At 40.9% G+C, this 25,426-nt stretch overlaps 1 protein-coding gene across 3 annotated transcripts in view; it reads left to right on the top strand.

Annotated features, from left to right (window-relative positions):
• LOC124143983 (tetraspanin-4-like) overlaps positions 1 to 25,426 on the top strand; it is a 52,016-nt gene that overhangs the window by 7,911 nt on the left and 18,679 nt on the right. The window contains exons 1-2 of one of the 3 annotated variants that reach the window (XM_046513190.2): positions 9,838 to 9,898; positions 18,439 to 18,541. In XM_046513190.2, coding sequence (XP_046369146.1) covers positions 18,473 to 18,541 — 69 coding nt within the window. In that variant the 5' untranslated portion in view covers positions 9,838 to 9,898; positions 18,439 to 18,472. Of the gene's footprint in view, positions 1 to 9,837; positions 9,899 to 13,342; positions 13,483 to 18,438; positions 18,542 to 25,426 lie in introns of those variants that run through there. The other 2 variants (XM_046513188.2, XM_046513187.2) reach the window with 2 other exon arrangements.

The following is a 25,426-nucleotide window of genomic DNA, read 5'->3' as shown; positions in this document are numbered from 1 at the left end:
GATTGTCCTGGATATGGACCAAACCTGTCCTGCCATGATGAGAGATAGCCGCCAACATCATAACGCTACCCCCCACCAAACCTGTCCACTTCATGTACGCAGTCTGTAGACCCGTGCTCTTCTATCCCCTCGACGGAGTAGAAATATTGATTCGTCGCTGGACCAGACATCTCTCTATCGCAGCTGAGGCCATACCCTGTATTGACGACACCAATGCAGGCGTTGTTGACGATGTTGTCGACTCAATATGACGCGTCGAACCGGACGTCTTGCTCGTAGACCTGCTGCTCCTAAACGGTTTCGTACGGTCTGGTCGGAGTTTCTGCGCAGTCCGGGTATTTGGGATGCGGTTGAGGTGGCTGTGGCGATTTTCACGTAGGTGGCGCAGTCAGATGTATCGATCTTGGGCGGGGGTGGTAACTCTTGGTCGTCCCGACCTTGGCCGATCACGTGTTGACCCATGCTGTTTAAAACCGATCCCATATCCTTGTGATGGTGCTGGGCGCGACATTGAAAACCCTGGCTACAACTGATAGGGATTCCCCTGCCTGCAAGCGGCCTATGTCGTTGTTTCTTTGCATTTCTGTTAATCTTGGCATGATGTTGAACTGTCACTGTTCGATTGACGCAGATGCCAGGCAATCAATACCGTTCATAGTGCTGCCGCACGTGCAGTACGTGCAGCTCCATGACCCTTTTGTTAATGCACTGGGTGCGTTTTTCCGAATCGTACGTGTTTCCCGACTAATGGTTTGCATGTCCTAGTTCTGATCAGTTTGACCCGGGACATTTGTCAGTGGCACTTTAACAATTTAAACCTCTTCATTTTGCACCTCTTGGTCCGCTCATTTTGCTTTTATGGCCAAACATATCCGTATTGCGTTTCTTTTCTTTTTAAAGTATATCTTTAAGAAAAGATATTGTTTAAAACATACCGATGCCGGTCCCGTCTCAACATTATCAAAAGCTGTTACGCCTGATTAGTTACTGATCTTTTGACAAGTAGACATTCACGAAAGCCCATTGTTTCCATATCAGGATTAGGTATGCTTGGATTCGAAATCGGTTCCTTGTATTAAAAATCGTCCAGCCACAACGTATCGAAAATTCATCTTTTTAAAACATATTATATGTTTCCACTTTGCCTCTTTGCTAACACGCTTGGTAAATTCAGGAATAAAATCTATTACCAGTCAGTTATCCTTAAATTATGATGTATGGAAATTTACCTCTAAAGGGTCCATAAATAAAAAAACACCTATTCTCAGTTATACAGATTGTTATGAAGGCAATCTTATTCATATATAAATGATTTATCCTAGAATGATTAACGTAACTGTGATTTAATGGATGAGCAACAGCCACAGGCTTCTATAACGTTTATTGTGCGATTAATACTGGTTCGAGAATATTTTAAGTCCAATACAAGTTTTGGAACATCAATATTAAACTATCATTTGGAAAAGTACACCATTAGAGAGGTACTAAATCATAGATAAGCTCGTTTTTCACAGAATGTTATGAAAAAACACATATTCCGAAAAGATTATGTAATCAACATAACCCAATTTGATTTCATAGATTCCAGGGGGCGGTCGGGTCGGGTTCGCTCGTCATGCCGAAGACCAGGGTTCGATTCCCGACATGGGTACAATGTGTGAAGCCCATTTCTGGTGTCCCCCGCCGTGATACTGCTGGAATATTGCTAAAATCGGCGTAAAACCATACTCACTCAATCATAGAGTCCAGGGGTTTCTTTGTTGTTATATTTGTTTGATATTACAAGTATTTCTCGGAAGCCTGGAAACATACGAGTCTCAATCAGATAAACCAGTGACCGATATCATGAGCAATGATCCGCGCCATCGGGGAACGATGACAAAAACCAAGTCACCGAGGCTGACGAACTGATCCATTCGCCTTTAAGGTCATCGTACGTTGCCGAGTAGACTTGCACAATTCTCTAAGGCAATAATTATTAGTTTAAACCATAATTGCTAGGTTATATAAATAAGAAGAACAAGTTGTCCCTTTAAGAGACTGGAGTCCACAGATCTGGACTGCCTATTTGTGGGATAGAATTACCACACATCCATGGACTTATCTTTCAACTGATCCATTCTCCTTTAAGGCCATCGTACGTTGCCGAGTAGACTTGCACAATTCTCTAAGGCAATAATTATTTGTTTAAACCATAATTGCTAGGTTATATAAATAAGAAGAACAAGTTGTCCCTTTAAGAGACCGTAGTCCACATAGCTGGACTGCCTATTAGTGGGATGGAATTACTACACATCCATGGACTTATCTTTAAGTATACACCTTTGGAACAAGGCTAGTTGCTGAGGACCAGCTCTACCCCGGAATATCCCCGGGTTCGTGTATCCCGATATTCTATACAAGATAGTGTTTTGTTCTTTTTGGTGACACAACATGTTTTGAAACGTTAATGCCTTAGGAAATATAAATTGTCAATGCAAGAGAATATCCAGCGTAGATTTTCTGCCGAAACAGATGCCACTTGACGTAAAGGGCAATAGCTGTGGCAATTATTATATGAATGTGCCACTGAAAATCAGTGATGACACCAGGTGTTCGCGAAAAGGGTAAGCACGTCCTGCCCTACCGGTAGCACCCTCCATTCATACAACTTGCATAAAAAAGTAAGGATTAATTGCCTGACGCAGCACAGCAGCACTCCTGCCATGCGACGTCAGCCTGTAAACAAACCAGACAATCGAGTGATCGAGGAAACCGACAATCCAGTGACTATAGTCGACAAAGCAGACAGGTAACAATGAGTAGGATGTGGGGTGATGTGGCGTGGCGTGGCGTGGCGTGACGTGACGTGGCGTGGTGTGGCGTGACGTGACGTGGCGTGGTGTGGCGTGACGTGGCGTGGCGTGGCGTGGCGTGACGTGGCGTGGCGTGGTGTAGCGTGGCGGGTTGGGGACACGACACGTGTGACCATGTGTAGACATTCTATCACTTTGTACGGTAGGACTGTAAGATCGTAAGATGTCTGTCTTTTAATCATTCATATAAGTTTCACAACTATTTTGCCTTTAACGCGTTATGAAATCTCTTTCGGCGTATAATGGAGAGACTGGTTATTCTCTGGCTTTGACGTGTTATATTTTAGGTGAATTATAATTGAAGATATTTGATGTTAGAAAACAACGTACCGTATTCGACGTAATAAGCGACCAGGGCGCTCTCAAAATTAGAAACAGGGGGCTCTTATTAGAATGTTACTCTGGTGAAAAAAGACAAATTTCGTGGTTTATGCTGACAGCCTGAAATGTTATGTATGACAGATATATTTTTCCAGAATTAAATGCCCATAATTAAGTGTGCATATAACACACGAGTGCGTATTATACATGAATAAATAAGTCTTGTGTACATTGATCAATCGGAAGGGGTGCTAATTGGGATTGTTCACTAGCCTGTATCTTAGCAAATGTCGCCGTGGGCGCTTATTACGTCGAATACGATAATATTCCTTTCCACATACTCAACCATAGGCACGTACATTGCCGAAGCAAATCACTACAAGTGAAGGGTATACTCCAAGCCGCGCCACAGTGTAGGACACCATGTTCTGACTATAATGCCTCATACTGTTTATTGCTTTTTGAGTAAGTGTTGTTACATGACAATGGCGTGAACAGACAAGTCTTTACTTTCAAAAGAAAAGTACAGTCACACAAAACCGCAAGTGTATTGTTTCATTATAACAAGTGTCATTGCAGGTAGCAATATTTGTGTTGGGCATGACCATGTATAATATATTCCAGGCACGTAATGACAAACAAGTTCCTACTTCAGATTAATGGGAGGGGGAGATCTCTCAACCCCGGACTATCACAGGGGCAGAACTCCGCATAGGCGGACATCTGGAAACGGGTTAGGAGAAATCCTGGGACATCTTGTAACCCAGGCCCTTTTGTACATGACAGCGCCATCTTGCATGCACAGACACGATGGGGGTACCTGGGGTGGTCTGTCCCTAGCTGTGATGGACTTCGTTGATGGAGTTGGTTGCAAATTACTTTTCAACATTAACCCTTCCTAGGTCACCCACTTCTGCCAACGATGCTGGTATGCCTGGATCCCACTGGTGAGTGAGTGAGTGAGTTTGGTTTTACGCCGCTTTTAGCAATATTCCAGCAATATCACGGCGGGGGACACCAGAAATGGGCTTCACACATTGTACCCATGTCGGGAATCGAACCCGGGTCTTCTGCGTGACGAGCGAACGCTTTAACCACTCGGCTACCCGACCCCCCCCCCCCCCCCCCCCCCACACACACACACACACACACACACACACACACACTGGTGAAGAAGGCTTCGTTGTGTTGATGTGACCCGTGAAGATCCGGGGTAGAATATAGGTCTTCAGCAACCCATACTTGTCGTGAAAGACGACTATGCTGTCGGAAGAGGCGACTAACGGGATCGGGTGGTCAGGCTCGCTGTCTTGGTTGATGCATGTCAACGATCCCTATAGCGTGGATCGATGCTCATGATGTTAATCACTGGATTGTCTGGTCCAGACTCGATTATTTACAGACCGTCGTCATATAGCTGGAATATTGCTGAGTGCGGCGTAAAACTACAAACCAACCAACAATTGTGTTGATGTAAAAAGTTCTCCACAGCAGTTTCATCCACTGCTTTGACAGTTGTTTAGTTTCTGGTTAATAGTGGTGAGCCCAAAACTCACCCATCAAAACTATTTAACCAGATACTATTTTGGCTAGGGAATCAACGTCGAAAATGTCACTGGAAGAATTTCATTTAATTTCACACGAGGATTAAGTTGCCGTATTTTGTCAATATTCACTTACATAAAAGACTGAAAACATGCACTCTAAAAATATTACGGTGATTTCGAAATTGATTTTCCAGTCCAAAAAATGTTTTCTTTAAAATCGTCTGTATTTTGTCCGAGAGATGCATGCTCGTGACTATATTGCATTAATCCTGAACGCGACGTAACCCCCTCACCTCACGCATTGATCTCGGAGGCACTACCGTTATATCCCGATAATGTATCCTCTTGCATCAATATTTCACAATGGGTACCGTAGAGGGAGATATAATCCGATACACACTTTTTTATTGAACAATGGGAATCATTGTCATGGAATAACATGTGATGCAGATAGTATATCCCCTGCTAAAAAGATAGGGGATCATAAAGACCTGTCTTCCTATCTATATGGTATGGGCGGATGGAAATGATATAATGATATGTGGTGGAAGTAGGCGATCAGATCTAATGGGTTATAATGGTTAGTGTGATGTGATGGTGGCGCACTTGGTCGTTGGGGGTCATATTCGAAATTTGCATTTTGCAGCCAACGTTACAAGTATCGGGTAAAATAACCTCTGTTGGCCAGACATGCTTTTGGTTGGTTTGGTTGGTTTGTTGTTTTACGCCGCACTCAGCAATATTACAGCTATATGACGGCGGTCTGTAAATAATAGAGTCAGGACCAGACAATCTGGTGATTAATATCATGAGCATCGATCCACGCAATTGGGATCGATGACATGCATCAACCAAGTCAGCGTTAGTCGTTAGTCGCCTTTTACGACAAGCATAGTCGCCTTTTACGGCAAGCATGGGTTGCTGAAGACCTATTCTACCCAAGATCTTCACGGGTCGCCAGACATGCACTGGCGTGCTTCTGACGAGTCGACCATTGCCAGCTTGACTCGTGTTGTTCCACTCCTCAGTGAGAGCATCACCGAGTTCATTGAGATTTTGACGTTGGCGTACACGTCTTCCAGTGACGTCCCCGACGTTTTCAAAGGGTGTGAGAGGCCAGAACTGAGTGCTGGCCATGGAATGACATGGATGTTTTGTTGTTGGAGGAACTGGATCACAATCCTGGTATGATGAGCACGTGCATTATCATCTTGAAAGATGAAATGTTGCCCAACACGTGCAAATGGCACCACGAGAGGTGCAATGGTGTTGTCCACGTACTGTTGACCTGTGACTCTGCCATGGACAATTTGGCGCAGTTCGCCCACGCAGTCATTGTCATACCACCCCAAACCAATATGCCCCCCCCAAAAAAACCAAAAAAAACAAAACAAAACAAAAACAAAACAAAAACAAAAAAAACATCCATGCTGAACGACGTTAACGTCCACAAAACGTTCATTTGAACGTCTACAAACTCGATAACTTCGGTCATGGAAGTCGAGAGTGAACCTCGATTCGTCAGAAAACATGACATTAATCCAATGTCGATTAACCCAAAACTGATTCTACCGACTCAACTGACGCCTCTGATTTACAGGACGTGCAGTACGTTGTGGGATGACACGTGGACGTCCACAGCAAATGCCATCAGTGCAGACGATTTCGCTTCGTCTGGGCATGTACTCTTTCACCAGTTTCCTGTTGCAATTGGTCCCTTATCTGAGTGGGGGAGTGAGTATGGTTTTACGCCGCTTTTAGCAATATTCCAGCAATATCACGGCGTGGGACACCAGAAATGGGCTTCACACATTGTACCCATGTTGGGAGTCGGACCCGGGTCTTCGGTGTGACGAGCGAACGCTTTAACCACTAGGCTACCCGACCGCCCCATATTACAGTGAACTACTGTTATAACAGTTAGGGAGAAGGCGATAATAAGTGCTTCACTTGTGCCCAATCCCTTTGTCTTTTTGGACAATAAAATATGTTTAATAATAATATAACAGTTTGACCTTCCTGGCGGCAACCACCTTCATAAGCGAAGAAATCTAATGGGGGCTAAAGAAATGTCCAAAACGGGTGGCAGTGTGGTTAAAGCGTTATAACGGTGTAGCAGAAAGTATATATTGTGTATTATAACTTAGGTATTTTAAACTTGGGTAAATAATTTAGTTACGTACGGGAGTAGCTGTTTAAACTAACCTGAGCACTCTCTGCTAATCCTCAGTTGAAGTAGTTTTGTAAGGTCTTTAGTGATCTGGTCCAGCCACAGCTTGCCAAGTGATCGCCTATTCTATTGTTTCTGTGGCATGTGACCAGATTTTAAGCTTTAAACACTTCAATGTTTCTCTTCTCTGGTCGCTGCTTTTCAACTCTGCATGACTCACAGCACTGTACTGATTGGGTTATAAGATGCACATGTAGAGCGTTACTGTTGGCTTCGTCGTCATGGGCCTGCATCCCTTAGACGAGGTATCATCCTTATCCATTTTGGGTTGGGACCCATGAAGATCCGGGATAGAATAGGTCTTCACAACCCATGCTTGCCGTAAAAGGCGACTGTGCTTGTCGTAGGAGGCGACTAACGGGGGTCGGGTGGTCAGGCTAGCTGATTTGGTTGATGCATATGTCATCGTATCCCAATTGCGTGGATCGATGCTCGTGATGTCAATCACTGGATTGCCTGTTCCAGACTCGATTATTTACAGACCGCCGTCATATAGCTTGGATATTGCTGAGTGCGGTGTTCAACAAGAAACAAACATTATATGGTGATAGATCCCCGATAGAACAGACGAAATAAATCCCATGTACCCCTACAAGTATTCGTCGTCATTCCATACACGTGGACCGCTGTGACAACAGTTTGACCTTCCTGGCGACAACCACAATCATAAGCGAAGAAATCCACGGGATTCTCAATAAGTGTCTATAAATGTCATATGAATAATTCCTCACGCATATTACCAGAAAGTTATTAAATCGGTTTTATTCCCTTCAATACATGAACTTATTTTCTGGGGGAAATTTGACACTCAATAAACAGGGCCATGTCGAAATTTCAAATGTTAGTTTTTAACGCCTTAAGATAATTACAGCACACAATGGGGACACGCTGAAACGCTTCTGTATGTGAGGCGCTAACGTGCGTTTAATCTGAGACAAACAAAAATGTGTTATCTTCATCAACATCTTTAAACAAGAAATGTGAGAATTATTAACAGGAACACGCCGGGCTATTTGCTAAGCTGGTATCAGAGAAACCTGGGGATTTTGTTCCTAAAAATTTGCCGAGGAAATACACCGATTAATATTGTTGGAATACAAATATAAAGTACATAAAAGTGATATGTGTGTTCTTCACGATTCGTAGTTTTCCACTGCCTTTAAAGGGGATTCCTAGAAGGAATAGACGCCCAGTACCTAATGTCAATACCTAGTCTTATCGTACGAGTAAAAGGGGGCAGGTGGTCGGGTTCTGTGACTTGGTTGTGTGGATGTGTTTTAATGTGCGTCGTTGTTTTTACGCCGCACTCAGCCATATTCGTCATATGACGGCAGCCTGTAACTGATCGAATCTGGACCAAACAATCCAGTGATTGATATTATTAGCAACGATCCACGACGTCAGGATACGCAGACATGCTATCAACCGAGCCAACCATCCGATCCATTCCAGACGCATTCTTACGACTAGCATAGGTAATCACCATCTTCCCGAGGCAAGGGAGTTAACTGACTATGAACGTCCAGTGGAAACTGTGGAGTGGAGAGGTTGTTGTAGGCAAGACACACCAGCAGCTGATTGTGTGAACGAGGATGATCAAGTACCCGTCCGGGATGCATTGACACCTTCCGACACATTGATTGTGTGGGGGTCGATTTGCGCACGCTTCGATCTCGTGTATAATAATTTGGGGTCTACATATTTGATTTCTTAACTCGGATACAGCTTTTTGGAGGCGCGTGGTGGACAGTTTTTTGTTCCAAAGAGGGTCTGGGTGCACTTAAAATATATATAAAAGTTGAATGGAAACAATGTTATAAAAAAGTAGCCAATTAATTGTTATTTGGGTTGAAAACATTAGTGCGTGAGTTGGGTTTAACGCCGCTTTTAACAGGGTTCCAGTTATATCACGGCGTGTCAGCTTAATGTGGGAGGAAAGCCCGAAGTGATGCAGGTCTCGGACGTTTACCACTTCGGCGAAACCCACGAGCACGGGTATGGTGCTGACAAACCTAGAAACATAATCGGGGCTGAAAACATTAAACCAAATGAGTTAGTAATGTGTCTTATGTACAGCGTGGTTAGTACGCTTCGGGAAGAGAGAAGTACCCCCCAAACTAGTGCTTGATAGCTCGAGCAACAAGGATTTTGTGTGGGGTTTTTTGCGCTCGATTGTCAGTATTTGTTCTCAAATCATAAACTAGGCTTTCTACATTTACAAACAAGTAAACATTGCGTCGAAAATGTATAATATTACTCGTCAAACTCGGACAGGTATGTATTTGTTCACGGAGTTCACGAGTCCGGGATTTTGTGATTGATATTACAGTATACAGACGAACGATAACTCAGAGGAAGCATACGATATAATAATTCTTTCACTTTCACTGAACTGTCTCATACTTAAAACGTATATCATTCTTAACAAATAATAATATGTCCCTATTTTCTCATTTAAACTTATTACCAACATAAATCAAAACTGTTTAAATGACTCGTCATAAGAAAAATAAATATCTGTATGATTTTTTGCGTACGTTTTGCGTAATAAATATAGAATGTTTACGTAAATATATTCATTAAATTAAAGAATTTCTTAGGAAAATGTTAATTCGTAAAATATACAGCGGGATATTGCCAAGAAATTATGATAGAAATTATGCCGTTTTTCGCATCATATAAAAGACTATCTATAAAAGTCCCTATTATATAATTATGTCCCCCGATTCTCACTGTATTAACTTCAGCGTTCCTACTGAAATAAATAAATTCAGTTTGATACAGATCAAAGTTGAACTTTTCACGTTACAAACAGAAATCATACACTAACAGCGTCTTCAGCGATAAATATAACACGTCAGTAACCTTTGACCCACTGACCTCCTAACCTCTGACCTGAACAAGATGGCCGACTTCGTGAATGTCTGATATTCCTGCTACATTTTGTGAGTTTATTTCGTTGTTTGTCACTCTGATCGCCAAAGTACACATGCGATTCGCCACATTGCGATACGGATATTATGATGCATTTAAGTAAGGTTTAATTTTTAGCAGCATCGATTGAAAGGCGATGTTTCTGGTCGAAACGTCGGCAGCATCCCAGCCATATTTTTTTTGGTTCATGTTTATGTTATGGTGCTGTTTCCAATGTTGTTGACTCTAAAACGTCACAATGTTATTGTTTAATTTTCGTCGCGATGTGTCAGATATCTATAATAAATAATCTATAATGTGTCTATAATGAATACTGTATGCATTGTTAATAACAAACTGTTAAACAAATGCAGTATGGTGAGAATATGAATCATTTTGTATGACTAAGTCAAGCAAATTAGCATTGTTACCATCCCGATTATGTACAACATTGTATTCATGGTGATGCTTCTGGGTTTTTATAATGTCACAATGTTGCAGGAAACATTTCATTGGTGCATTGGACATGTGTCAGTCTCACTGTGGGCCACATGTCCTGTATATACTGTCAAAGATGTTACATTGTTGGGTGGTGTGTCATGTATTTACTGCCAAACCTATGAAACTTGAAAGTGGCCAGTGTCTTTCAGATGTTTAGAAATAGACTAAAAGGAAATAGGATAAATGCAACTTTGCAACAGCTCCATTCAGATATGTGGTTCATATATAATTACATTTGTGGAGAAAATAAATCCAGATTCCACAAGACCAGCATACTTATAGGTAGTAACATTGTTATTAATTGAATTTTCAATTAAGTAAAATTTTCATGTTCATAACAAAACAATTATGCATACACCATTGTACAAAAAGTTGAACAGCAAGTCAATAGTATTACAGAAGGAGCTCACATAACACAGCACACTGAAATGTACAAATAAGCAGCAAAAGAAACTTAACAGTATTAGTCCACTTGTATATATTAACACCCTTAAAAATGGCATATTTCTCTTGATCCTAGAGACATAATCTTTTGAAGATGTCAAGAATAATCTGGAACTTGACTGTTATGATGTGTATGTCTGTTTGACTATGGCGACCAACAGAATCGGGTGGTCAGGCTTGCTGACTTGGTTGATGCATGTCATCGTATCCCAATTCCGTGGAGGGGAAGTCGGGTAGCCTAGTGGTTAAAGTGTTCGCTCGTCACGCCGAAGACCCGGAAATGTACAAATAGCATACACATTGCTTTGTTTTTTAACGCTCGTAAATATTTTTCTTAAGGAGGCCTGATATACATACTGAGTACTCCTAGCCAAAAAAAATGCTTCATGTGAAACACATATGTTAACAGTTGGTATACACAGAAAAGTTTGGGTTGATAATATAAAATGTTTGGAATTTTCTTCACTGTCTCGCCCTTTTTGAAAATTGAGGAAAAACATTGATAATTGGTCTATAGAGGCCTTTACCAACATATAGAGTTAATACCCTTTCATTTGCATACTTTAAAATAACTAAAGTACCGGTGTACATTTACTATTAGGTTGGTAAATATGTGTTTCTTAAGCAATTTATGAAATGGTCAGTCTATATTCTGTAAGTCAACAGCATAGGACCCAAGAAGCAAAAACAATACCGTATTCGACGTAATAAGCGCCCACAGCGACATTTTCTAATATAATGGCTAGTGAACAATCCCAATCAACCTCCTTCCGATTGATCAATGTACACAAGACTTATTTATTTGTGCATAATACGCACTCGTGTGTTATATCACCCTTAATTATGGGCAATTAAATTCTTGAAAAATATATCTGTCGTATGTAAACAATTCAGGCTGTTAGCATAAACCACGAAATTTACGATCTTTCAACTGAAAATAATATTCTAATAAGCGCGCCCTGTTTCTAATTTTGAGAGCGCCCTGGGCGCTTATTACGTCGAATATGGTATGTGTGATCCTGTCTTCCTGACTGACCATAATTTGGAACCCCTGAGTCACACCTTTTTTCATGTTTTTCTCCCTAGCTTTTACATATATCACCATACAGGTATTGTCCATATTTTATGCCCCCAACTTGACGTTATTGTGTTTAACAAATTAACCAGTCATTATAACCATTTAAAAACAGGCATTTTACTGACAAATGACTTTTTTTAAAAAAATAAAAAATGACTATAAACCAAAACCCCCAAACAACCCTTTATTTTTGGATGGACTGATATAGAAGACACCATATTTGTGTGTGCCCTTAGCAATGTGTTATGTATGTAATAGAAGATAGTTCCCTGCCATTAATACCATGCTTGCCGTAAAAGGTGACTAACGGGATCGGGTGGTCAGGCTCGCTGACTTGGTTGAAGCACGTCATCGATCCCAATTGCATGGATCGATGCTCATGATATTAATCACTGGATTGTCTGGTCCAGATTATTTACAGATCGCCGCCATAAAGCTGGAATATTGCTGAGTGCGGCGTTAAACAACCAACCAATCAGCCATTAATACCTGTCAACACAGGACAAAATGTCACTCTAATTATCATGATTATAACAATTCTGTAATGAAAGATCATTTCAGACACTGGTTTGATTGTTTTAATGAGAGTACGACTGTGAGCATGGTGAGAGATGAAGTAGGATTATGTGATATAATGTCCATTCATATGCTTGTCTTAAGAGGCCACTAACGGGATCGGGTGGTAAGGCTCGCTGTCTTGGTTGATACATGTCATCGTATCCCATTTTTGTGGATCGATGCTCATGATATCAATCACCGGATTGTCTGGTCCAGACTCGGTTATTTACAGACCGCCGTCATACAGCTGGAATATTGCTGTGTGCGGCGTTAAGCAACAAACACACACACTCTCATGTTGTCATGTTGTACTGTATTTTGTCATGAACATGATGAAATGTGCTTGAAACCCCCCCAAAATAATCCAAAGAGTTATTGATAAAAATATATATGATTTTAACATGTTTACTCTCATTTAGGTTAGACTAAATAGTATGCGAGATAAAATTAAAAATTCCAACCATCTGAATCTTTGAAAATGAAATTGTGTAGAGTTGCAAACTTCGCACATGCTGAGGCCAACAGCATCTATAAAGAATCTTGCTTTCTCCAGCTATGGGAAATCACGTGTTGATATGCCAAGTTTGTATGCGTAGAGAACAAACGCCAGTTTGGTCAATAATCTTCTTTCAGCAGTTTCGCCAGCAGGCTGCCCTAGAAGTTGTGTTGTTTACAGGGAAATCTTTTGTTTGTTGTTAATTGTCTTGTACAAACTGTAAATTTGTTAGAAAAGCAACACGAAACAATGCGGCCCATTCAGAGATTGTGTAGCGAGTCTACATGTGCCGAGAACACCGTTCACATCGCGTTTCGTACCGCAGGTTTCACTTGCACTTCCTACATCGTCCGGGTTTCTCCACACTAAGGGTCAGCTGAGGACACACAGGAAATGCTAATTTGTTAAAATCTTTATAATCTCGTTAGAGAGCACTCTAGATTGTGTCATTGTGGGGATTCTTTCAAAAGGACAAGCAGTTGGAGGATTTTTTCGCGAGACATTGGATAAAACCTTTGATTCAACATGTTACCAAGAAGGTAGGGATGCGTTTTAGTTATGATATATTCCTTATGACAAACTATTATTAAGTTGTGAAAATAAAGTGTGTTGGTTTTTATTAAAAGTTATTTGATGGCAGAAAAGTTTTAGTTTTAATTAAATAATTATGAAGTTATGGTTATCTTTTCAGGAAGTATCTTTCACATTGTTCATTATACATAAAAATATTTATTTTTATTATGTCTCCTGCTATCCTACTAACATAGAATACCCTCTTATACAATAGATATTTTATATATAAATTCAATGCATACATCACTGCAACTCCAAAGCAGAATTTTAATATAATTTCATATAAATAAATATTTTTACCTTGAGCAACCTTGTGTGGCAAAGCTGGAGTAAATCCATGAAACATAAGATTAAGGAAGTGTGGCCTAGGTGTGATGTGTGTATTTTTATGAGATGTTTAATGTCCCATTAGATATATTCTACATGGTCTAATCTGTCTGTAAAACAGCGTCCAACACACGTATCAAAAGGAAAACAGAATAACAGCTTAGAGCTTTGGGTCTCCTTTTCACATGTGCTCAGGAGGATATTCATAAAAGGCTCAGGACACCTTTGTGCGAGTGAGTGAGTTGTGTTTAACGCTGCTTTTAACAGTGTTCCAGTTATATCATGGCGTGTCAGCTTAATGTGGGAGGAAAGCCCAGAGTGATGCAGGTCTCAGACGTTTACCACTTCGGTGAAACCCACGAGCACCCCCCTGTAACGACCTGATGGATATAACAAACTTATTTTTGGTCCTTGTCATTTGCTGTATACAGGTCCATTTGAGTTCGTTATAACCGTAGTTCATTATAACTGTAGTTCGTTATAACCGTAGTTCGTTATAACCGTAGTTCATTATAACTGTAGTTCATTATAATCATAGTTTGTAATAACCTTAGTTTGTTATAAGCATAGATGCAGCATATATACAGAAAATGCCAAGACCAAAATATAAGTTTTTTATATCCGTCAGTTCGTTACAAGCGTGATCGTTATTAACATAGTTTACTGTATTTTCCTCTGAAAATAAACACACACTAAAATTCTAAGTCCTCACTGTTCTTATTTGTGTTCGTTAATTGACAGGATTAGTGGAATGCGTAGTATAAATATCACAACAAGGGGGCGTGAGTGGCCCAGTTGTATTAGGCGCCGCGATTCGCTGTTGCGTCCCTTGGGCACGCCAGAAACCTATGAAGTATGATCGTGGGTTCGAATCCCAGTTCGCCCCGATTATGTTTCTAGGTTTGTCAGCACCATACCTGTGCTTGTGGGTTTCACCGAAGTGGTAAACGTCTTGAACCTGCATCACTTCGGGCTTTCCTCCCACATTAAGCTGACACACTGTGATATAAATAGAATACTATTAAAAGCAGCGTTCAACACAACTCACTCACTCACTCACTCACTCACTCACGTCCCAGCATGCCCCAACATGGTCCTCCTGAGCAGGGCGCTCCATTCGGCAAATACGGAATATGATATGAGTATCAATTTAACTGCAAAATAATACTTTTCTTACCCACCTAGTTCTAAAATGCCAAGTAGGATGTGAGCGAAGTCATTTAGATTAAATGATGGTCGTTAGGAAAAGCATGTTCTGGTTAATATCCTCAGAGATTCTTATATCGTTGTAAATCTGTGAACAATCACTTCTTGATTCATTGATCTAAACAATGCTTGAATAATAACTTAAAACTAAATTACTACATATGAATAATAAAGGGTTTAAATATGTACTTGCATTTCTTGTTTTGTTTTGATTTCAGCTTTTCTATTTACCATCAGGATTAACCACGAAACAAGGACAAATACTTCTAACATTCACACATGACTTTCAACATTTCCGTAAATCTTGCTTAATTTCTGCTAAATCAGAAAGAATTTAAAGAAAATCCAAAAATTCAGAACCTCTGTCTCCTAATACAAGTTACCTTCCTTCAAAGCATTAAGGCTACTCTGAGGAGTGTGGGGCTGTTTATCACCTGATCACACTGCTACGCTGCAAATACCGTCAATGCATCTCTAAACCCCCAGCAATCCCACACTCAATTTTGGCAAGACCAAGTCGGGGGTCAGGCGCCAAAAAACAAAGTTTCTTCCATGCGAAGTCGGAGCTCTGACATTGTGATTAAATAGACTAAATGGAGAAGAGCATGCAGCACTCCTGGAAAAGCCTTGTAGGAATCTCTGAGAATGTCTGTGTATTGATTGAACCATAAAATCCTTGATTTGTCTGAGTCTAGAATGTGAATTATGCAAGGTTGTGTTTTAGCCGGGGTGTTTTTGTGGACGCAGTGTGGCTCCAGAGACACATAGCTTTCTCAGTATCAGTTGAAACACTTAACCAGATCATTACTCCTATTTGCCTTCAGGATCAGCAGTGATCAGGCTGTGACAAAACAGTTGTTGTTCCAAATGCATAATTGGTGCAGAAATCGCCATCGCCTTTTTTATGTGATTTTTTCTTGCAAAAGTAAAACTTGGACATTTTGCCACGTATTTTACCTGTGTACCTCATTTTTTGGTGTGCGGGGAAGGGGAAATAAGATTTAGAATTTTAATCATATTCCTTCATACCAGTATATATGTCCTAGTTACTAGTTATCCAAAATATTTATGAGCTTATAAAATGACATGAGCTCAGTGATTATCATAGATCCCTAACAGATGTTATATACCCAAGGATATAGATACTATGTGATACAAATTGTCAGTAGCGAGACATGTTGGAGAAAATAAAGAATGTTAGCTACAGTAAAAAAAAGTATTATGTCAGTTTTGTAGGTTGTCGGACCTCTGTAATTGACAGAATTAGCAGGGTTAGTAGAATCAGTAGAAACTTTTTGAAACAAATTTATATCAGTTTCACCTACTCAGGGACTTTCTTATACATATGGTAATGGCATGTTACATTAAACATAAGTGTAAGTGTTTTCTGGCAAAGAGTCCACAATCCAGTTATGCCAGCACCGGGAGATAAACAATCAAACACTTCCTGCTCAGACAAACCATCAACTCATCTCGGTTCACGGTGACCTGGTTGATGAGTTTCACAAAACACACGATCGTTATTTAGGAGATGAACTTCATGGTTTTTTTTTCAGATTTGTGGGTGTTGTTGAGCAATTGACATGTTTGATGCATGGAAATATAATTTCAAACTGAAAATAATTCAAAAGTTTTCTCAAATTTCCCCCCGCTCTTCCTCTTTCCTTGAATTCTGAGTGTCCTGAGTCACACTTGATGTCATACATTTGTGACATTTTTCAAACTTAGGATTAGGTGTAGGATGAAGCACGTTTGACGGTTTTTATGATATTTAAAAACCCGCTTCTGCGGGATAAAACCGCCGAAAGGTTTATCCGAAGGATACGGGTTTTAAATATCATAAAGACCCGAGGGGAAGTGTTTTACGTTAATTATATCATGATGTCACTGGAGGTTTATGTTATAAAATCAAATACTCACCAAAATAATCATATGCAGTAAAAGTTCCAGTAAATTTCCGGGTATCAATCTCCTTCTTCAACCAGTGAGAGTGTGCATTGACACAGTGATAAAACATGTATCAGGAAAGACCAGAGGACTCGCATCATGTAATACTCAAAGACTTGGTGTTTTTTTGTTTAATGCCGCACTCAGCAATATTTTCAAGCTATATAATGATGTTCTGTATATATCAAGTGTGGACCATTCAATCCAGTGATTGATATGATGTTTGTTTGTTTGTTGTTTAATGCCACATTCAGCAACATCCCAGCTACATGACAGGGGTCTGTAAATAATTGAGTCTTGACCAGACAATCTGGTGATTGAATTCATGAACATTGATCCACGCAATTGGGATACGATGACATGTATCAACCAAGTCAGCGAGCCTGACCACCAAGTCCTGTCAGTGGCTTCTTACAACAAGCATGGGTTGCTGAAGACCTGTTCTACACCGGATTTTCAGGATTGATATGAGCGTTGATCCACCTCGTTTGAGTACGATGACACCCAATCCAGAAAGTCACAGTGCCAGACTCATTTAGATGCGATCCACTTACGACCAGCACAGGTTTCTGGGAATCCATTCAAACTCCGAATTCCCACTGTGAGGCCTGGGTGGTACAATGTGGTACAGTGTGGTACAGTGTGTGGCCTTGCTTACAGTGTCATGGTGAGCTGATGGCTTGGGTAGATGCTCATGCTGTCAACCATTGGTTTGTAAGGTCCAGAATCGATTATTCACAGACTGCCTTGATACAACTGGATAATGACAAAGTAGACACAATTTTTGGATAACAACTTCTTTATTTACTGTAATGGCGACATTTCGGTATACATCCTTATACCGTTGACAAGCAAGAACTGGAGTGAGTGAGTGAGTATGGTTTTACGCCGCTTTTAGCAATATTCCAGCAATATCACGGCGGGGGACACCAGAAATGGGCTTCACACATTGTACCCATGTCGGGAATCGAACCCGGGTTTTCGGCGTGACGAGCGAACGCTTTAACCACTAGGCTACCCGACTGCCCCAGCAAGAACTGGAGTATGGTTGGCTGAGATGTTTACTAAAATTCACTCACTCACAAATTCACATGTTTTTTTGTGTGGAAAAGGGGAATATATGTGACCAGAGTCAGAGCTCAAGTGTTGTACAGATTAGTGTGCCATGGCCACTGAAAAATCTGGATATTCACTGTATAGAATATTTGTTGTGTATAACCTTTGTGACACATTGTGAATTTCTCATCAGCATGTGACAGAGTGTCACATTGTTGCGTGACAGGTCGACCTGACACGAAACCGCCTGACCTTAGTCTATGCATGGAGTGTGAAGCCTGATCTGTGTAGCTCTCTGTTGTGCACAGTTTTGTATTGGGCAGTTTAAATACGTGAAATTACTACCGTAATTGGATAGCAGTCTCAATTTCATATGCTATTTTCAGATACAGCAATACCAAGTTACGGAGCAAGGACAAGATGGGTGCTGAGAAGACCAGTTTCTGTGTTGTCAAGTACATCTTCTTCGCCTTCAATGTGTTCATCTGGGTGAGTATTGATGTTAATATCCCTGAGGTAGTGTTTTTATACTACTATCACGATATAACGTTTATACTAAGTTTTCCTATAATAATTAGATCCATAGTCTGTCTTACAGACCCTGATACAAATATATACTACTCAAAACAAGTTAAGGATCACACGATTCTTTCATATTGGTAATGTTAATCTGTCATGGCACGAGAGATTAACTATTGTAATATGAAATAATCAGGTGATCCTTAACTTCTTTTGAGTAGTATATATCAAATACAGCCCATGCAAGTCTATAATGTTTGGCAAGTCTAGATCACTGCAGTATCAGTATCTGAAAATGAAGAGAGTCACTGGACTCCTTTTTATTATATTTTTATTAAGATAACTGAACAACTGTTTTTTTATGTAAGATGTGTTCATTTCAGAGACTAGATGTTAGTCTATTAGATCACATCAAGTGCTTTTATGAGTTATCATGGTGTAATATTTATACATCATTTCATATAATTATAGTTTAGCATGTAATACTTATCATCAGGTAAAATGCATATAAAATATCAGTAGTTTCAGTTATAGCTTTTTAGATAGATGCTAGCCTAATAGTTATGTCTAGGAGAAGAGCTCCCATTACAGATACAGCAATTATTGGAGACATTCAAACGCTCATGCACGTGTCATGCGATATGACGTCATTGATGGGGGCCTATGGACGTGCAATGTGTTACTGCACGTGCATCCTGTGCAGCTGTACTCAGCATGTGCAACTCAAAATTCGCTGTCACTTTGGAAAGCATGATCTGTGGTCATTCAAAAATTCAAAACTTCTCAGGCGCAGACACAAGCATATCACAATCAAATCATGCCAAGATTGATAGCTGCACAGCGTCATGAAGCCATTGGAATGAACCGAGCGGGAATGAGGCAACAACAGGTGGCAACACATTTCCAATGCCATCGTAACACGATATCGGCATTGGTGAGGCGTTATCAGAACACAAATGACGTTGCCGACCACCCACGTTCAGGACGTCCCCGAGTAACGACGCCAAGACAGGACAGATGGATTCGAGTTACACATCTCCGACACAGGTTCCAAACGGCAGTAACGTCGTCCCAGACAATTCCTGGACTGCGCCGTATCCATCCCAACACTGTCAGGAATCGTTTACGTCAGTACGGGATTCGACCACGACGCCCTGCCATACGTCCCATCCTGACACACCGTCATCGAGTCAACCGTCTAAGATGGTGTCAAAATCATGTTCGCCAACCTCGAATATGGTGGAGAAATGTTGTCTTTACAGATGAATCTAGGTTCAACATTTCCCACAGTGACGGGCGCCAACGTGTCTACCGGCGTTTGGGAGAACGTTATGCACGCAACTGTATTGTGGCGAGGAATCGTTTTGGAGGTGGCTCTGTGATAATTTGGGGTGGGATAACAGCACGGCACTGAACCCCTTTGGTGGTTGTTCAGGGCAATCTCACTGGTGTTGGTTACAGAGATCAGATTCTGAGGCCTGTGGTCATTCCTTTCCTGCAACGTCATCGCCCGGGATTGACATTTCAACAGGACAACGCTCATCCTCACACGGCTAGGATCGCAATGGATTTCCTTCACCATAACAATGTCATGTTACTGCCATGGCCTGCAATTTCTCCAGATCTCTCCCCAATAGAGCATGTGTGGGATGAAATGGAGCGCCGTCTGCGTCGTCTTCCACATCCTCCAGATAACATCCGTGACTTGGCACAGGATTTGAGGAGGATATGGCAGGCCATTCCCCAGGCCTTCCATGCCCATTTGGTTGACTCCATGCATCGCCCATGCACTGCTGTGATTCACGCACAGGGTGGTCATACCCGTTATTGACTTTGTGACTTTGTCGTTTGACCCCCTACTCCATTTTGATCTCCTGACGTCATCGTAACAGATGTTGTTCAGGTCCCGTTGACATTTTCTTATGGTCCGATCATTCAGCTGCTACAGCGTCTGCATCATTTTGTTCTGTCTGTGTTGTATTTCAATCCAGAATATATTTTCTCCGTGCACAGTTTCTTTATGTGGCTAGTATATCTATAGACAGTATCATCAAACTTATAACCTCTTGCATTACTTCCACCTACTTCACCTGGCAAGACAAGATCTACCAATCTTCCCATGGGATCCCCGCTGTCTCCTATCATCACAGAAATCTACATGACGAGCCTAGAAGAAACTGCCCTCCATACATCACCTATCACCCCCCTCTGCTGGTTTAGGAAAGTCGACGACACCTTTGTCATTCTGACCATGACCTGACCATGACCCCAAGACCCTCCTCAACAACCTGAATGCTCAACACCCCAGGATGCAGTTCACTATGGAAGAAGAAGCTGAGAGACAACTACCATTCCTAGATGTAAGAGTACAGAAAGACTCTGATAACAAACTCCACACCAGTGTCTACCGGAAACCAACTCATACTGATCAGTATCTGCACCATTCCTCTAACCATCCACCGCAAATCAACAGTGGAATTATCGCCACCTTAGCCCGACGTGCCATCAACATCTGTTCCACGCCACAACAGCTACAAACCGAACTCAACCACCTCCGCCATGTCTTCACTAACTTCAACAATTACCCTACCAGCCTAGTTGAACAAACAATCAACAGCATCCTCAGCCCCAGAGAGCGGCCTCCACGACAACAGACAGCCCCGTTTGTCATCAGTCTTCCCTACAAAGGAACAGCCAGCCAACAGATCCGCAGACTGCTCAAACACAACGCCAACATTGATACAGTATTCCAGAGAGGCAGGACAATCCAGAACATCCTCAGTGCCAATGGCAAGCCCTCTACATCCAAGAAAGAAGACCCAACTGGTGCCGTATATCACATACAATGTGACTGTGGTGACTGTGAGAAACATCCAGGCCCCTACCCATTAGAATAAAAGAACACAAGACCTCAGTACAAAAAAAGGACTCAAAATCAGCCATCGCCAACCACACCCAAACCCCACCCAGAAACTTCGTCAGTACAAAATACGAAATTTGAGATAAAAATCACCAGACATGTTGATTTACCGTTTAAATTGTATTTTTTGTTCAGCTAGGCATTGTTTTATATCCAGGGATTAAGATTACCTTGTGCATTTTCTCGTAAACTAAGCCGGACACAGCAATCAGCTGTACACACGTTTTCTTGGAATCTACCGGTGATTCGGTCAAGACACACCCAATGATATAACTTTACAGGAGTTTAAATGCAAGGATCGGCAAAAATTGTATCTGAAACTATTTTTTTATCAGGAATAATATATTCCAATATCTTTTTAAGTTAGATGCAGCTTTTACTAAACATATTTAAAATAATAATAACCCTAAGTGAAGCAGCTGATCGCTATTGCCGGGTATTATTTTTTACATGAAAACCAGTCTGACCAGTCACCGTCAAGGCTCCCTTGCACGTGATCGCGTGATCACGAGGATTACGTGTTGACATAGAATCTTCCAACAAAAACAAATATGACTTTTAACGAATCAAAGTATGGCATTTATGATATATGTATCCATTCTCTGTCAACTAAAGTTCGTTTCAAGGCGTCAATAGCTGTAATCTGACCGTGGTTGCTGTTAATAACGGTGAGTTGTGCGATCTTCCGATCACTTCACACACGATTTCGCCGAAATTAATTAAAACAATATTAAAAGGCATTTTGAATAAAATTAATGAAATAAGTTACAAACATCAGTCCAGATATACAAAGAACACTTTTTATATAGCCAGACAGTGTAATTACATGAATAATTTGCAAACTTCAGTATGGATTTGTTGACATGGTATTTACGGTGTTACGTGCTCACAGTAATGTCTTTCCATGGGGGAAAAAACATCAAAACTCATTAATTCGTGTATAATGCGCACCCCCTTCTACACAGCTGTGTTTTTTGGAAAAAAAAGTGTGCACTATTCTCAAGAAAACAGGTAAGGCTTATTGATGAATTTACGCCAATTTGACTCTGAATTGGTCCCAATAAGCGCCCACCCCTTCTGTCTTTTTTTATGCGCCCTGGGCGCTTATTGGGTTGAATACGGTAATTGCTAAATCCCTATGTCCATCCAATTAATCCATTGGCTTCCATCATCTCTATCAGTCTGCTTGTTGACTCTGTGTTCATTAGTCATCCACTGGCTTCCATCATCTCTATCAGTCTGCTTGTTGACTCTGTGTTCATTAGTCATCAACTGGCTTCCAATTATCTCAATCAGCTCTCTGTGTCCACCAATCAATTTACTGTCTAAACTTTGATGTTAATAAATATATATACCTATGTTGTTTAGCACTAAAACCTAAATAACCACCTAAAACAACTTAAAAGACACACCACAGGCAACTGCCCCCACTGCAAACAACCCGAAACCACAGAACACGCACTCATCCACTGCACCCACTACCAAACACACAGAACCACACTACAAACCAACCTCAATCTAAATAAGGTTCCTACTCTAGATGAAATACTAAACCCTCAAAATAAACTAGAAAACTTCAAGGCCCTAGGCGTATTCCTAATCAAAACAGGCCAAATTAAGCGCATCTAAAAACTAATTAATCTACCAATTCAAAATCCAATAAACATACAAACACCCACCTCACCCGGCTCCCTTAGTTCCCTCCTCCACCCACCTCGGCAATTATTCCAAATTTTAAAATTTCAAAAAATCGATATAAGCAACCCCTAAAAGCCCCCTCTTGTGTTGCACACACCACTTTCACCCTTCTTGGAATACACTAAATGGTCTGGCCAGGCCCATGTGCGAAATACGCTGCAGTCGGAAAGCGCACGTTAAATCTTCTATATCAGTCAGTCAGTCAGCACTATTCATCACTTGCTTGATAAAGGTGTTAAGATCTACACTGAAACGTCGCACTAATTGTAATGAAGAAGTTGTTCATCCATAGAACTCGTCTTACTTTTATAGAGTTTGTTGCATATTTGTTTCGCTAAGATTTGATTTGTCTGCATATTTCAGTTTATTTAATGTATATTTTACGCAAATATGCAGCTCATCTAAAGCTCTGGGTAATTATCTCCTGGGTCAACATTTGCTGCACTGGTTTGATGGTGTAGACACAGAAAACTTGTTTGCGGGCAGCTGTTGGAGTAGTGGGAAGTAGAACATGCTCGATGAAGCTGGTCGGAAGGTTACTTACTTAGTTTGATGATGATACTACTGCTTGCTTGACAACAGTCACTAGAGCTCCATCAAAACAAAATACTTCTCATATGTCTGTTATCTCTTGTATATTTATTTAAGGGGCGTATTCCCATGTGATGTAAGAATTTTTTGCTGTAGTGTTGCTGGTTTCTCTTACAGTCCCTGAGGCATACAATTTTTGGGTCAACCAGTTGATTCCATTCCAAGGCCTGAAATTAGAAAAACATCAGGTTTGCCCAAGGGCAATGGATCTGTTTTTCAGGTGTGCTATTTTCAGTTTAGGTGTGCCATGTCTATATTACCCAATATTTTTAACAAAAGGCAGCTCATCCATATTGTCCATATTTATATTGACATACCGTATTCAACCCAATAAGCGCCCATGTCCCAATAAGCGAATCAAAGTATGGCATTTATGATATATGTATCCATTCTCTGTCAACTAAAGTTCGTTTCAAGGCGTCAATAGCGGTAATCTGACCGTGGTTGATGTTAATAACCGTGAGTTGTGCGATCTTCCGATTGCTTCACACATAATTTCGCCGAAATTATTTAAAACAATATTAAAGGGAATTTTGAATAAAATTAATAAAAAGAGTTACAAACATAAGTCCAGATATACAAAGAACACTTTTTATAGCCAGACAGTGTAATTACATGAATAATTTGCGAACTTCAGTATGGATTTGTTGACATGGTATTTACGGTGTTACGTGTTCACAGTAATTAATTTGTGTATAATGCGCGCCCCCTTCTACACAGCTGTGTTTTTTGGAAAAAAAGTGCGCACTATACTCAAGAAAATACGGTAAGGCTTACTGATGAATTTACGCCAATTTGACCCTGAATTGGTCCCAATAAGCGCCCACCCCTTTAGTCTTTATTTTAAGCTCCCTGGGCGCTTATTGGGTCGAATACGGTAGATGTTGTTATGTTGTTTGCTGTGCAGAGTTGCATCACGCCAGAAACCTTTGATTGTGGGTTCGATTCCCGGTTCGCCTTGATTATGTTTCTAGGTTTGTCAGCACCATACCCGTGCTCGTGGGTTTCACCGAAGTGGTAAACATCTGAGACCTGCATCACTTCGGGTTTTCCTCCCACATTAAGCTGACACGCAGTAATATAACTTGAATACTGTTAAAAGCAGCATAAACACAACTCACTCACTGTTATGTTGTATAGATCTCGTGCAGAGAGGTCATCACATACTGTACTTACTAATATATATACTCTGTTGATTCATAACGATATTAGGCGGTCGGGTAGTCTAGTGGTTAAAGCGTTTGCTCGTCACGCCGAAGACCCAGGTTCAATTCCCCACATGGGTACAATGTGTGAAGCCCATTTTCCCCTGTCCTTCACCTTGATATTGCAGGAATATTGCTAAAAGAGGCGTAAAACCATACTCACTCACTCACTCCATGACATCCAAGTGACCTAGTCACCATGTATGTCGCCTCATGACAAGAACCGGTTACTGGGGACAGACTCTACCCCCAAATCGCCCCTTTTAACCATAACATAACCTATAATTGCGAAAAGTGGCGTAAAACCATACTCACCCACTCACTCATAATGATATCGTAATGGTGATTGAGTTTGTTATCACTGACAAGTCACATGTTGACCTTTGACTGGTCTCAGGGAATGTTTCAATTCCAATGTTTGCACTATTTAGCTGTGTTTCT

This window comes from Haliotis rufescens, unplaced genomic scaffold (genome assembly GCF_023055435.1).
Source record: "Haliotis rufescens isolate VD_foot unplaced genomic scaffold, xgHalRufe1.0.p SCAF_6, whole genome shotgun sequence".
NCBI lineage: Eukaryota > Metazoa > Mollusca > Gastropoda > Lepetellida > Haliotidae > Haliotis > Haliotis rufescens.
This window is presented reverse-complemented; position numbering and strand designations above follow the sequence as displayed.